This window comes from Oenanthe melanoleuca, chromosome 2 (assembly GCF_029582105.1).
Source record: "Oenanthe melanoleuca isolate GR-GAL-2019-014 chromosome 2, OMel1.0, whole genome shotgun sequence".
NCBI classification, from domain to species: Eukaryota; Metazoa; Chordata; class Aves; order Passeriformes; family Muscicapidae; genus Oenanthe; species Oenanthe melanoleuca.
In genome coordinates, this window is record NC_079335.1 from 125,204,320 (window position 1) to 125,219,959 (window position 15,640).

Sequence of the window (15,640 nt, forward strand, 5' to 3'; positions counted from 1 at the left end):
TAAAATGTGAACACTGACATGGCTGGTGAGAAAAAGAAAATGATTAATTGTCTAGAATGGATGTATTTAGGAAGCATGATATATGTGCTACAACTTCAGGATGGACACCTTGCAAAGCTGGAAAAGGAGAAAGTAAATTATAAAGCAGAATTAGATTGATCCTAATCATTACAACTAATTGCACACTTAGTATTACTGCCCTGGGATATAAGAAAATAGACAAACATGAACAAACTGGATTCTGGAATTTATTCTTTTTCAATTGGTTGTGGCACCAAGATTCTGTGTTTGTAAACATATCATCTACTACTAAACAATATGTTTTAACATATAATTAATATAACTCTAGCATGAAAAAAAGAAATGAAGCAGTATTTTCTCCCCTAAAGCAAACTGACTGAGAGAAGTAGAGAGCAGGTTCTTTCCTCAGGCATTACTGAATAGCAACAAGGCAGTAAATCTACACAGTATTGTTTTTTCCACTCATGACACTTGGGTTTTAGGCTAAACCAAACTTTCTGACAATTACCTTGTAAGGGCAGGGGTAGCCATGCCAGCTTGCACTCCAATGGCCATGGGAATTCCTCCACAACGGATATTCCCCAGCTCCTCTGCCACTGCAATGTTGTAGGAGAAGTCCAAACCCATGCCTCCATATTCTGAGGAAAAAAAAAAAAACAAATCTGTGATTCTCATATTCTAGACTGGCATAAGCAACAAGGAAAACAACAAAAAAGATGTTGCTACTGCAGGGACCTGCCAACTGCAATTTAACTGCTAATTTTTGAGTACTTGACAATCACCAGCTTCCCTTTCACAAAAGTGATACCACATTATTCTCCACAATATTGAGCAGTGAATTGAGAATGGCACCTGCTATAATTATCTATGTGCACATCAGTCACCTCTGAGTGTCCCAAGCAGCCTCATTACTTTTACTGGAAACAGCAGGGAGAAGCAGCACGCTGCTGAAAATGATACCAGAAGGCAAAATTATTCTTTCCAACAGCAAGGTCATATGAACAAATCACACCACAAGGTAATAAGTGCTTTTATTTCCCCGTGATAACACCTGACACCCGTTCTCATCACACAGTGCAATCATCTTTCTCAGTCCCAGCAGTCAAGTCAGCACGGAGCATGACCACATGCAGGTCATGTTTCTATTCTAAATTATTGTTGGAGCTCAAAATTCATGTTAGACACAGCTACAGTAGTGAACACTCTTATTCCATAGCCTGGCACCTGGTCTGTGCAGTGATAAAAGCACTCTTTGTTCACAGGGAGTGACAACCTGGGCTGCTGACCTGCTGCCAGCACAGCCCACTGCTCCCCTTTCCCTCCACAATTCAATTTGCAAATTCAATTAAAGAAGAAATTATTCTTCACCTCATTCCCTTGCCCAGTGCTGATAAACCCACTACATAGTGAAGCACAGAAAAAGGCTGCATTGCTATGATGGATGAGGTAATTTTTAGCTGTATTAAACAGCTCATGGTCCAAAGGAAATATGGTGAGAAAGGGAAGGTTACCACTTGACATCATTAGTTGACTGAGCAGCTTTGATTAGATAATGTTGCCTCTTTTGTTGTTTTTTAGCTCCTTTGAAGACCAGCTAAGAAAATTTCAGATAAATAGACACAAACCCTCAGCCCTCACACACAATGAGGGGCAGATGACCCTCTTCTGTTTTCACTTGCTGACCTCAAACACTGAGTGCACCCCTTCACTGACCTCCTCTGAAGTTTTCAAAAAAACACCATTAAATAAAGGTCAAAACACCACAGTGCATATAAACATGGGGCTTTGCATGCTATCATCTGTTTCCTAAACCCACAGAAACTATCTTTGTGCATCCTTTCTCTGCTGAAAGGAAAACACAATAGGAAAGGCTAAGCATAAAGTCTGCTTTCCAAAAAACATTATTCCTTAGGTCATACTGAATAGTCTGGACAGTCAGAATGCAAAAACAACTACTTCTCCAAACTTTTGATTGAAAAGAATGTTTTTTAAAAAATACACACAAAATCAAAGTTCCTACTGGAAGCTTAAACAGTACAATCAAACAACTGTAATATGGAAATGTGGTTTTAATATTTTTAACATAACCGATAATCTAATTTTCTTGCCTTTACACAGTGCCCATCAATAAATAAATGTTCTAAGGATGTGTATGTGTGTGTACATAAAGGCAAGACTGTTTAAAGATATCTGGCATGAGAGAGATTTTGCTAATTTGATATGGATCTATAGCAGAATTGTAATAGATAACTTCAGTTTTGCCACTTCAAAAATCCTTTTCATTAGATTTTTTTTTTACTTTAAATAACAAAATATTTATTAAATACTTCTATATATGAAAATACTTCTATTGCCAAACTTCTGTTATTACTGAAATAATTCTGTTATTTTAACTTTGGTCTACCAGGCAGTTATATTCCTATCTTTCACTTAAATTTCACAGATCAAAACCTTAGTCTCTTGATTTATCCAAAGTAACTTCCCAGGAGAAATGTCATGCACAAAACTGACCCAAAGAAGGGCTACATTATCCAAGTATATAGAGACATTCTATGTCCATACCACAATCCATTGTATATTACCACATAACAGATTCTTCTTGCTCTCACTTGAGAAAAATTACTAAGCAGTACACATTAATAACAAAATACTGCAAAAGGCCAACTTTTAAAGGGATAACAATGAAAGAATTTCTGACCAAAGAGTGTAAAGGAGCAGAATGAAACTTTGGGAGCTGGAGGTAGAGAGGGAATTCCTTTCAGGCAAAAATATTATAAAATCCCAAGATTTTATTATCTGGGGATAGATAATGCTAGAGACAACCACAGATGCAGGCAGGAAGGGCAGAAGGAAAAGGTAAAACCATTAATCAGACCACACCCAAGCTTTCATCAGTTCTGTTCCAGGAGACAAGAAGCTAAAATGTGATGGAGAAATGTGAGTGATTTGATGGACAATGATAGGCAATGTGGTTTTGAGCCTGGAATATGCTGGTGGCAGTAGGTTTGTATTTGTCAGTCTCATCAAAAACCACCACTTTCTGTACTATGATGTAATGCTAATAGGTCAATTAAATTTTAATTCAGAAGAGCAAACACCATGCCTAACATAGGAATGAAAATTTCAGTGAAACTTTTGGTGAAGAGTCCATAATGAAAGAAACAAAATCAATTCCAGATTTGGTTGCTTTACAAAACATACAAACAAACATACACACACAAAAAACCCTCAAAAAATAAACAGTAAAAAACCCACACAAGAAAAACTCCACAACAAGAATAATAAACTATATTTAAATATTCACATGTAAAACATTTCTGGGGTAAGTACTTCATTTTACTTTAAAATGAGATGAGGGATCTTTAGAGAATTGTTTGACTACATTACCATTTTTAATTTGAAAGAAAATAAAAAAACAAAGCACAAAGTAGATTAAACTAGGCAGAAAGTATAATGCACTGCTGCTTTTATAGCTGAAAACAGGCAGAAAGAGGCAACTCAGCTATATTCAAATGGTTACAGTTTTGGTGATAATGGCACAACTTCCAGCTGTTAAATGGCCTAATGCAAGATCTTATCCATTGCTGGATTTCATTTACAATTTCCTTTCCTCTGCTTTATATTGAAGGAATTTAAAGAATTAGCCAGGCTGTACTCTCTGTCTTGTACAATTTTCCATAAACCCATTCTGAAAGGCTGAGACTGATGAAGTTCAGAAAACACCCACTGCCTCCTTGGTTATTTGCTTCTGGCTGGGTGTAGAGGAAAAAACCTCTCATTAAATGTAACAGAAACACTGTGAGTCCACTTTAGTCTTGTTGAGATTAAGTATTTTTGGGCTATTGTTTCCCCCCCAGATCAATTCACAAAAAAAAAAAAAAAAAAAAAAAAAAAAGACGAAGAAACAACCAAAAAACCCAAACCAAACAAGAAAACAAAACCCCAACAAAACAACAACAACAAAACCAAACCAAACCAAAAAACAACCAAAGAAGAAACCTCCAGACACAAATAAACCCTTATAACAAAGCAAAGTTCCTTTTAACAGAGTACCTTAGTAAGACCAAACTCCCTCAGTTTAAATGAAATTTTGTCCCAAACCAGGAAAAATTATAATGCTTCGTGATTTTGTTTGGTTGATCCTAGAGAGACTGCAGTCACCTTCAGTACTTGCTCTCTCACAGGTACTACTTCATCCAAAAATTTCAAGACAGGTAAGGACTTACTCTGTTAACCAAACTTTTAGTATCACTCATGACCCAGTAGCCCTTGGAAAAGGAAGAATATGGATTGGCTTCTCATTACTTTTCAAGCACTCATTGTTAGCAGCACAAGTACAATCCCAAGAGCAATTAATGCAAAACGTGCTCCTGCAAAACTCCTTCTGTATTCTGTATTCTGTATTCTGTATTCTGTATTCTGTATTCTGTATTCTGTACTCTGTACTCTGTACTCTGTTCCTTCTTGCTGCAGAAGTCAACACAGTTGCCACCACAGAAAATAAATTTATTGAGACAAATAAGGTGATTGGGTCTGTCTAGGACTGTTTTAGATTAAGACAGATCTACACTGTAAAATAAAGGAGAAACTTCTCACACAGTGTAAGGATAAAAGCTCTCCTATTACACCACAAATAAAATAATACAGAGGAACTTGGCAGTGCCTGCCACTGAGCAGATAAATTCTGCCATTAATCAGATAAATGCACCACATAGACCTGGCCCCAGCCAGGGACAGCATGGACACATTTAAAAAGAGTTCAAAGCTGTATAGGACACTTAAAAAAGCCAGAGCAGTATATTCTAAATCACCAATTTGCCAAAACCTGCACCCTCTGATTTCTAAAACATCCCTCAAAAATTTGTAAGTTTACTTCATTTTCTAAGTGGTTATGCAGAATCACCCAGTGACACTGAGTTAGTAATCATGTCTGCATAAAACTTTGAACTCAGAAAGTTATCAGAGCTCTTAAATACAATATCTCACAAACCCCCAAAGCTGTGTACAATGTTATGGGGAAGGAAAAGCTAAGCTGCCTAGTACAACAGAATAAAATGTCCACATGGCAACATAAGAAATATTAACAATGTAAAAGATGCAATAGCCAAAAGAAAAGGGAAAAAAGAAGTTCCAAAGTGCACACAGCCCCAGGCACCAGCAATTGCATCAGCTCCAGGTCAGAGAAAAACTTTAAGCAATGCCTGGTCACAGACCCCTCAGTTGTCTTTTGCCTGGAGTTTTAAAAGGAGCTTGTTCCCCCCTCACTCAGCTCTGATCCAACTTCTGTTCCAAAGAAATTGGAATTTAATGGAAATAGTTAGACCACCTTACAGCTTTTTCTTTAAGGTTAAAGAGCACAGATCTCGATTATTGTACATTTGGAAATGTCAGTCAAACTAAATGCCACAGCATAAAGAAAATGAAATAAACACCAAACCCATAGAAAAACAAAGTCAGGAAGCATAAAGGCTGAATATCACCCTTCCTGAGCTTCATGTTACTTCTCACTGGGCATATCCTAGGGCAAGCTCAGAAACAGATCATGGGATGGATTTCAAGGATATCACCTTTGTAACCTGCCTGCTGCTTGAGATCCAGCAAGAGCTGCCAGCCTCCTTCTGCACATCAAACACACACACTGAGCCCAGCCCCTGCACAGGCACCTGCTCTAAGCTCTGCTTGAGGATGCTCAGGAAAGCTCTCTGAGTCAGGCACATCCAGCACAGAATGCTGGTTCTCTCCAGCTTGGAGGTGGCCACCCTTCTGATGGCCAGGACACTGCACCACATCCTTCAGCACAGTGTGTGCCTGCAGTCCTCCTGACACAACCACAAGTCAGCCCTCAAGGCACCAAAACCTGTCATCAGCATCTGTCAGCTCCACATAAAATGTGCTCTTCCTCCCAAGAAAATGTCTGAACAGCTGCTCAGCTACCTCAAATGTATTTGTTCCTGTTGAACAGGTAACAATTAGTCCCACACTACAAGGATGTAGCAGGTATGTCACCTTCCTGTGCTGCTGGTGCTTCTGTTCAGGACTCATCCTCTCCATGAACTGCCACAAACTCCTACAAAATGTTTACTTTACTCTGCATCATGGCAAATTTTCTTCCAGGAGGACCTTAAGTGTGAACACACAAGTAGATATTATAAGGAATATACAGTAATGTGCAGACATTCAACCATCCAGAGGTCAACAGGGAAAGAAAATGGGAATTGACTTATCAATGGGTAACCCACAGAGATATCCCAAAGAACACACCCCAGGTTAAGCACAACAGAGAGAGCAGAGGAGTGACAGGACTGAATACAAATATGTACATTTGTAAGGAATTTTAAAAAGCTGGGTGAGAAGGAGTCACTGTACTCAGTTTTGTAGGACTCAGTGAGCAAAAAGCAGACTTATTGCTGTCATTTCTTTAAGGCATCCAATTAATACAGTCAATATGACAAGAATCATTCTGTTTCTTCTGAGTTCCAAATTAATAAATAATTAAACTGAGAAGCAATACTAAGTGATGTAAGGATTACAGATTTATTACATTTGCTACTTATTAAAATTTCTATGCTAGGATTTAATACAAAGGCTAAATATTTATCATCTGAAAGCTATGTTTAATTTTCTTCCTTGCAAGATCTTTTATTCCACTACAAGCTAATAAATAGCTTGTTGGAAATTCACATTTGTCTGGCATGAAAAGCTTTAGACACTTAATTCAATATGTCACACCCAAAGACATAAATTTTATTAGTTTGCACTTTCCAAAAATTGTAATCTATCAATGGAATTATAAATTGAGAATTGGAATTGTGGGCATGGGGGGAGAAACTTGAAAAATATTAATTTTAAATTACTTATTAAAAAACCAAAAGGATTTCAGCATGTGTGCAGTGAATAATGAAATAAACTTTGGACGTGCTCTGGAGCTAGCCTGGCCAGAACAGGGATTTTAGCTCAGTAGCACCAAACTTGGAACAGAAGTGCACTGCAGGAGGTTTCCACAGGAATTTCTGATCAGCACAGGCTTAAAGGACTAAATGAATTTCCAGTGGCTGACTTCTTAAGTCCCAGACACTCTGGGTCAGATACTGAGAAAGACACAACACTCTGCAGGTCAACACAGTCCCAGCACAGCCACAGACCACAGGTTATTAAAGAGGCATCTATCAGGCAATCCTGCAGCTAGAATAACACCCCTCTGTCTTTAGGTAATTTCCTTGCTTATAAATTCTCCTCAGCTGGCAGATCTGCATCTGCAGGCTGGCTCAGCCCCCAGCATGGGCAGGGCTGGGACTCCAGTTCCACATCTCCCACCTCCCACTGCAGGACAGCCCATCGTGCTGCTGGAGCATCTCCAGAGGTTTCAGCACAGCAGAAACCAGAGACCATCCTCTGCTTTTGTGACTGTTGAGAAACCTGACTCATTTTGAAACTGCTTTCTGTTAGTGAAAGGAAAGCAATAAAAAGTGTATTTCTAGATCTGAGCAATGGATTGTGGTCAGCTCTTCGAGACAAAACCCAAATTTGCAGTTTTCCAGGAAAGGCAATGGGAACAAAATTCAAATAAAAATGAAAAATATGAGTATTTTCATAACATTAAATTGTGTGCTTCTGTCAGGTGACTTTGTTTTTTTTTTAAAGACACACAAAGAAAAGATCACAATAAAAACCACTTCTGGGATAAAAATGAAAGTGTTTTTGCAATGTCAGAACAAATGACTTTCCCTTCATTTTATCCAACAAAGTCAATATTCAGTAAAACTGATACTTTTATTTGATTTAAGGAGTGTGGATAAATGTTTTAAACCATATAATAGAGTTGTGTACATCTCTCTCTGTTCTCTTTTTTGCCTATGATTCTGTGTGCATCCTTGTCCTCAAGATTTGTCAGATTATTCTGACAAACAGATTATTCCTCTCTGTTTGTAGAAGAGCTGACACAGTGAGATTCTAATCTGAACTGCAATCCCCAGTGTGAAATATGCTACAGTGCTAATTTTATTTATAAAATTTATTTATTTATTTATAAAATAAATTTATTTATTTTATTATGGAGGGTGTGCCTTCTATGTGCTACTGGCTGAAAATGATTGTTCAGTGTAGTCCAAACATGCCACAAATAAAATTCCCCATTCAAGATTATTTTCTTCAAAAGAACCTTCTACTCAGAGTATTATATTATTTCTATAAGCATTTCATCCCCCAATGTTGTCTCCTCCAAGAAATTATTATTGATCAGAGTTATCTTTTTCTGCTTACAGATTTGGTTCTGAAATCAGTAACAAATCAACTCACAAACCAATAAAAAGTTAGTTGCTTCAAGGGGGAATAACAGCACCTTGCTGCAGAGCAGATGAAATTATAACACAGTTTGCACTTAAAATCACATCAAACTGCCCAATACACAATTACCAGTGTGACACACTGAGGTCCATAACATACCTAGAGAATACCCTAGGGCAAAAGGGAACAATGACATGGCTAAAGGTAACTGTAGATGACTGAGACACAGAAAAATAACAAAACCTCCTTCCCAGAATATCCCTGTCACCTTCCTTGATTCCCAATCCTACCTGAATTACAATGAATGATCCTAAGAATTCATGCACCCAGCAGTGTCAGTACCCTTTTACTACACAGTTTAGCTGTAATTTTTGACAGCAGAAATAGAAATTAGATTTAACCATAGCAAATTAAACTCTACAGGAAGGATGCATTTGCACCACTTGCTATGTAAACATTTAGGACTAAACTCCAACCTCTCCCAGTTGTGAATATTCCCTGTTATTTACAAACCATTCAGGAACCCAAGAAGGGTTCACTGCTCATCTCAGAAATTTACTTTTCATAAGTAGCTATATAACAAATTCTATTTCAAATTCTTGTTCTCAAAATATCACTCTAGACTTACATAGCAATAAATGTGTTTTTCAGGGCAATAACATATTGAATACATGGTCACATAGTAAATTTGTAAAGGAATTAAATTTCACTGCATTCTCCAAGAAATTCTGAAAGGCAGATTATATTAAATGAACACATGTATTGTATTGTTATGGGATGTCCCTGAAACGGAATTTTAAATATTTATATTTTAGAATAAAGGAAGCAAAAAAATTTTTATTGAGGGAAAAAAAAAACACCTTCTTTATAGAAATTCAGAAATTATTCCAGGAGATATTTAAAAAGTAATCTTAGAAGTATTGCCAAATACCTGAATTATCTCCATGGCTCAATTAAAAAAACAAACAAACAAACAAACAAACAACAAAAACAACCAGGGAGGCTGGAGGGGACTCCACCTTCCACCTCCCAAGGACACAGACTTTCCAGAGTTATTATGCTTTCCCTATCTCTCCCACACATGTACATGTAGACATAAAGTGGGGATAATGGGAGAGGGAAAAGTAGCTTTTTTCATGCAGGAAAAAATCTTGTGTCAAAACTAGATATTACTGCTAATTATTTAAATTGGTCTTGTGTGTTGGACTTCCCATTAGATCCATCTAATTGCAAAGAATTTTTAAAGCATTTGCAACCATCCATCAGACACCAGGTGTTTACTACAGTGTTGTGTGTCTTGTTTCTAAATGAGTAACTGAAAAACCTGAAATAAAAAAAAAATAAAATCCCATGCAGTGCATCTTGGCAAGCAGTGTAAGAATCTCCAGAAACAAAACACACAATTAGAAAATTATTTTAATATATTAAGGATCTTTGTCATGTTTTTGAGTTATATAACTTTCCATCTCATAAGAGGCACTCTTTTAGAAGGACACTCAATAGTGACAAGCTATTTGCTGATTTTCACGTGTCCATCTATCACCACAGGTTTCTGCCATGAAACCCCAGGGGCAGCCCAGGTCTGTAAAAAGGGAACTGAATAGGATTTTATGACCACAGGCACCTTTTATCACAGTCAGACATCTCACTGTGCAGCCACTCTAAGATTGCTGATGAATCCTTTGTTTTGTGTGGTCTCCTGGACATTTCTGCTCAGAGAGAGAAATATTTTCCACCACCTCCTTGTTCCTCTTAACATCTCCAAAGAGCTTGCTGATCAGCTTTCCAGTATTCCAGAGGCACCTTAAAGAGGTGCTGGGCTAAATTTGTTTCCTCATTTATGCAGCATATCACATAGGAGGTGGCAATGTCTCAAACAAAATTATAATAAATGCATTACAAGCTTCATGATGCTGAGCATACTGCACATCCTTTCAGTGCTGCATTATTATAATCCTTTTCCTCCTTAAGAACTGGAACTATTTGCTAGCTCATTATGATTAGTCCAGTGCACAGCATCTCTCAGCATCAGGTAGTCCCAAACTGAGTAATTCCGGCAACAGCAAATTAATGGTGAGCAAGCAGCAGTGACTGTGCCTCCTTTTCACCAGCTACATCTTTACACAGAACCATAAAGAATGATAAATCCCACACCAAAGACATCAATTTACACAACTCTCACCCTGTGTTTAAAATAGTTGAGGAAAGGACAAATACATTGTTCACTGAATACTGAACACTCTAAATTAGAAATAAGGTTTAAGACCATACATCTTTGAAGCAGTGAAAACTTACATGAACAATTCCTCACTTGTAAAGCTGGAACTGTCTTTCCATTAAAAAAAAAAACCCAAAAAACAAAAACCAAAAACCAAAACCAAACAAACCAACCAATCAAAAAAAAAAAAAAAAAAAAAAAAAGAAAAGAGTAGGAAGTGAGATAAGTTATTTTGTCTGGAAAAGATCACAGCATCTTCCAGGATACAGCCTCATCACTTCAAGTCAGGTGATATAAAACAAGTAAAACATGAATTAATGTGTATCTTCTATCTCAAAAAAACCCCAAAACTCCAACACAGAAGCAAAGGGGAAAAAAGAGCTTATTTATTTTGCTCTCATTTATGCAAACATGGTATAACTGTAATGACTGAGCTTCTGTTTTTCTTACATCTCCAAGTGTCAATAAAAGTTTTTTCTTGTTTGAAATCCAACTCACATTGTGGCTAATCCTGTTTTCTAAATTTACCTATTTACCTAAAATTTTCTAAATTTTGGAGTTGCACATACATTTGGATAATGTATGGACTAAGAGCAATTAACTAAAACAAGACATGAAAAATGCAGCAAACACAAATTCACCTAAACAGCATATTAAAAGGCAGACTTTAGGAATTACATATTCAAACCAAACCATGTCACTATTCTCTGCATTTTAAGGAGATTCACATGAAAGTCTAGATACATATTCCTGTTGCACAGATTTTCTTACGTGTTAGAAGTATTGCCATGGAAAGAAATAGAAAGAAACCCCAACCTTTTACCATTTTAGGGAAATTGCTGTTTGGAAGCTCTGCTGCTGCAGACTGAGGTCAGCCACACTAATGTTTTACCACTGGAAAATATCTTCCAATTGCAATTTAATTGCTATTCACTCTGTGAGATTTGGCTTGCTCCTGACTTTGTGCTGGAGTGGTTAGTGCTGTTGGAGCTTTGTATAATCTTGCCCTGCAGTTGAAAAGATGTGTGCAGCCTGTCAGCTTCCAGAAAACTTCAGGCTAAAACTTTAAGCAAAAGAAAAGAACTACCAAGTTTTACTGTGCTGGAACAAAGAGATATAAGAAGCTGGTTACTCTTATTTGAAGATGAACATGCCCAAGTAATCAAACAACAAACCCTGATATGATTTTTGTTTGTTTTCCATCTCTCAGTGTCTCCTTCCATGCCAACTTTCCAGAACTAAAATGTGTCTTCAGACATATCCCATTCTCTGGTTTGTGTTTTCCATACTAACCTGGGGTGAACCTGCTCCCTAATTTCTTCTTCAATGAAAGGTCTATCAGTGTAAATGCAGCTTTGGCCACCCTGCTTCACTCAGTCCTGTTTCTCATGCTAATGAAGATTTATCTTCTTTATCCCATGCTCAAGATGGTTTTGGAATATCTTAGCAAGATGAATGGGCATTATTGATGTGATTGTTTTGTTGACTACAAACACAGAAAAGATGGAAGAATCCAAACCAAATTCATGAGATTTTACAGCTGGATCAGGAGACCTCTTTGTTTAGCCTGCCAGCAATGGAGAATGTGCTGCAACAAGGTTATATAAAAACTAATCATATTGGAATTTAATTATTCCTAATGTTTCCCTGTTGACTCACTTCATTTTTTTTTAATCTGACCTCTAGCTAAGTTTCTCAACTGCTGTCAACAGCAGCCACAGTGCTGTGCTCTGCCAATTGCTAAGCAAAAAGCCTCAGCTCCCCACACTGCCTCCCCATCTCTTGATGGGCAGATTTCACTTAGAGACACAGGACTGCTATCAGGTCCTTCCTGCTAAGGAACAGAGAGATCTAACAGCTGTACTTCTTATATTTCATTCACCCATTCATCTACCTGCATTTCCTTATCTCCTTGCATAAGCACAGAAGCATTTTATACGTCTTCAAAATAAATGGCCAGTGAGGCAATAAAGCCCTGGTATTGTACTATGAACTTTCTTTTAAAATGCCTTACTACTAACTGAAAAGATGAAAATTGTTTGCCCTTAATGATGACAGCAGGATTTACAAAACCAGTAAAAGATATGGAGGAGGATGGCATGTAAGGACAAAGTAATTTAGAAATAGTGCATTGCCTGCAATTTACTATTCTGATGTTTCTGGTCTCTGTGACAAAGGAGATGTTGCAAGATAACTAACACAAGTATAATGAGTAAGTCTCTTTTATCACAGTCTAGAAGAAGCCAAAGGAGAAAAAAAAGAAACGCTGAAGCTGAGAATAGTGTATTTAATTAACAAGGAACACAATAGAGGAACAATTTCAGGGAAGCACAGGGAAAGGAAGGCAGACATATGGGAAGAGTGATGCTCACCATTGCAAAAACAAAGGAGAAGGAAGTTTAAGAATAAAAGTATTTTATTTTTAAACCTAATTCAATGAAGCAAGGGGTGGAAGGAAATATGAATCCTCACAACCAATTTTGTATGTGCTTTTACTGGAGATTCCCCCTGGAAAAAGCAAACAGTAAGAAAAACAGTAAATCTCTACCTGCTTTCTTTGGAGGCAGGTAGAGACTGGAGAACAACCCACCTCCAATACTCAGAACTCAGCTTTCACAGACTAAGGTTTTTATTGCCATCCCATAATCTTGTCTAGAATTAGAGTGGCCTCCATGGCAATGGGCATGCACAGGACAAACCTAACAACTGGGTGAGAGCTCACAGCTCCACAGAGACTGCAGCCCAGACAGGTAAAGGTAAAGGTAAAGGTAAAGGTAAAGGTAAAGGTAAAGGTAAAGGTAAAGGTAAAGGTAAAGGTAAAGGTAAAGGTTTGGGATTTTACCAGCTGGGACCCTCATTTTCCTTATCCCACTGTGAGGACTGGTTTAAGATAACAGACTGTCCCCTGTGTGAGCCCTGCCCCATCTGCAGGCAGAAATCAGCAGGAGAAGGATTTGTGACTCCTGGAGCAGCCCTGGCCATCCCACTGTGCTGCTGCCAGCAGCTCTGCTGCTGTTCCAGCCCAAGCATCATTTGTCTCTGTTTGTTTCCTCATCCCTCAGACACACAATCACAACTGCCTGAAGCAACAGAAGAGTTATAAATTAACAGCACTGAAAAGTGGCAGATTGTTTTAAATTACACCACAGTGTACTTCTCTGGTTGTGCTCTCTCCCTGCACAACACAGTGGGTCTTCACTTTTAATTATTAGAAGGATACCTTTTGAAATCAGTTTGTAAAATTTACACCATCACTTTAAGAATCTTTATGGCATGAAAGTATGCTTCCACTTTAAAACTCCCTTTTTTCTAATTTGAATGGCCACTCTACACACTTTTTAATGAGTGTCACCAATCCCAACAGGGCTATCTGAATAATGCAAAACTAAACTAGATGCACATGAAAAACCTCCTGTCCCATAACCAAACTCTATATAGAAGTTTCATATTTGTCTGTTTAATACTCTATCTGAGTTTTTTACATGACAGAATAACAAAAGACATGAACAAAATTAAACCAGTTTTGGTGGGTTGTTTCCCAAAATTTGCTTTAGAAGTCTTTCCATCTTATACACTCTCTAACTTCAATGTGACTTAACAAGCTGTCAAGAGGGAGCAGCATCAAAACTGAAGACTGATGGTTTTCTTACTTATCTTTTTCTGTTTACAGTTGAGATTATTTTCTCATTAGCATGATAAATAACTTAACATTTTTCACTACTTTCAATGGTGACATAAGCCAGGCTTATTTTACACAGAAACAGAGCAGAACTTTTTTATAAAATATGTGATTGAAATGTGTATAGCAAATAATTTGCAGTCAGATAATGGTCTTTTTGCCTGTTTGCCAGTAGACAAGAAACTTATAAATGTGCTTGAAATAGTTTAATACACACTTTACTGAACAAATGTATGAAAATTCTGAAGACAAACTGCCTATGAGCAATACCAATATGATTTTTTTTTATTATTCATACTCTTGCACTGGTCACTGAAAAGAGAATATCTGTCTTATCTATACAGATGCTCTTTATTTATATCTGTCTCATCTATAAGGATGCTCTTAATGATGATTAAAGACTTGAGTACATGAGAAGGAAAGCCAAGAACCTCTACAGAAGGTCCCAGAAGACTGAGTCCCATATCTTCCCCATCAATACAACTGGAATGTCTTCATCAGAAAGGTTTCCAACTTTTGGTGGAAAGTGATAACCTCAGCACTTCATTTGCTGCCAGTTTTTCAGCCTATATTTCTAATTTTCTTCCTAAACAGGTCCTCATGTCCTTGTTTATGCCAGACACTTACATTGCAATCACATGACTCTAATCACTCCATAGCTCAACCAGAGAGGTCTTAAATTGTTCCTACAGATCAATCCCTTGAGCTTTCTTAATTTCTTCCTTGACCTCATTAGTTTGCCAAAAACTTTCAGGCCAAGACATGCCTAGCTAATATCTTCCATTCCAAATCTGTCCTCAGTTTTAGTAAAATATGCAGTTAATTTAGTTTCTGTCCTAAGAGTTGTAGATGAAAATTCCCTGAAACACAGAAAAGATTGATTCCCTCTTTTTTTGAGGTTTCACTGGTAATTACAGTGATGACCTCTGCAACACAAGTGGTAAAGAGATGCAGAAAGAAAAGCAGCCTTGTAGCAAAGAGAAAAAAGAAAACAAATATTGAAAATAAAGAATGGGATCAAATTCTGCTCAAACATAAAAGATAACTGCAAAATTCTGACAGCAGAACGATTCAGTGCTACTTACTGGACTCAGGTCTTTTACTGGCAGAAGCAGTCCAGCATCACAGTGAAATTATTCCAACAGTCAAATAAGATCTCTCAAAAATGTCTTTCTAGCTGATTATCAGATGGGTAAAAAATATAAATCAGAATCACAAACCAAATTAAACTAGATAAAATACATTACTTGTCTCTAGCAGCACATAAAATGGTAATTTTTCAGTATTTTGTATTTGGGAAAAACAAAAGAATCATAGGAAACTAAGGCAAGTTAAAAAAATAAAAACAGATCTAAGTTTATTTTTATTATTATTATTGTTATTGCCAGTAGACATGGAATGTACTGGGAAAAGGGCTCTGTTGTTTCTACAGTTTTAAA

At 37.3% G+C, this 15,640-nt stretch overlaps 1 protein-coding gene across 1 annotated transcript in view; it reads right to left on the reverse strand.

Annotated features, from left to right (window-relative positions):
* The window catches only part of LOC130249123 (probable acyl-CoA dehydrogenase 6), a 75,653-nt gene that overhangs the window by 30,079 nt on the left and 29,934 nt on the right, over positions 1-15,640 (reverse strand). Inside the window, exon 3 of the mRNA XM_056483587.1 lies at positions 530-659. Within this exon, the coding sequence (XP_056339562.1) occupies positions 530-659 (130 nt within the window). The remainder of the gene's footprint in view (positions 1-529; positions 660-15,640) is intronic.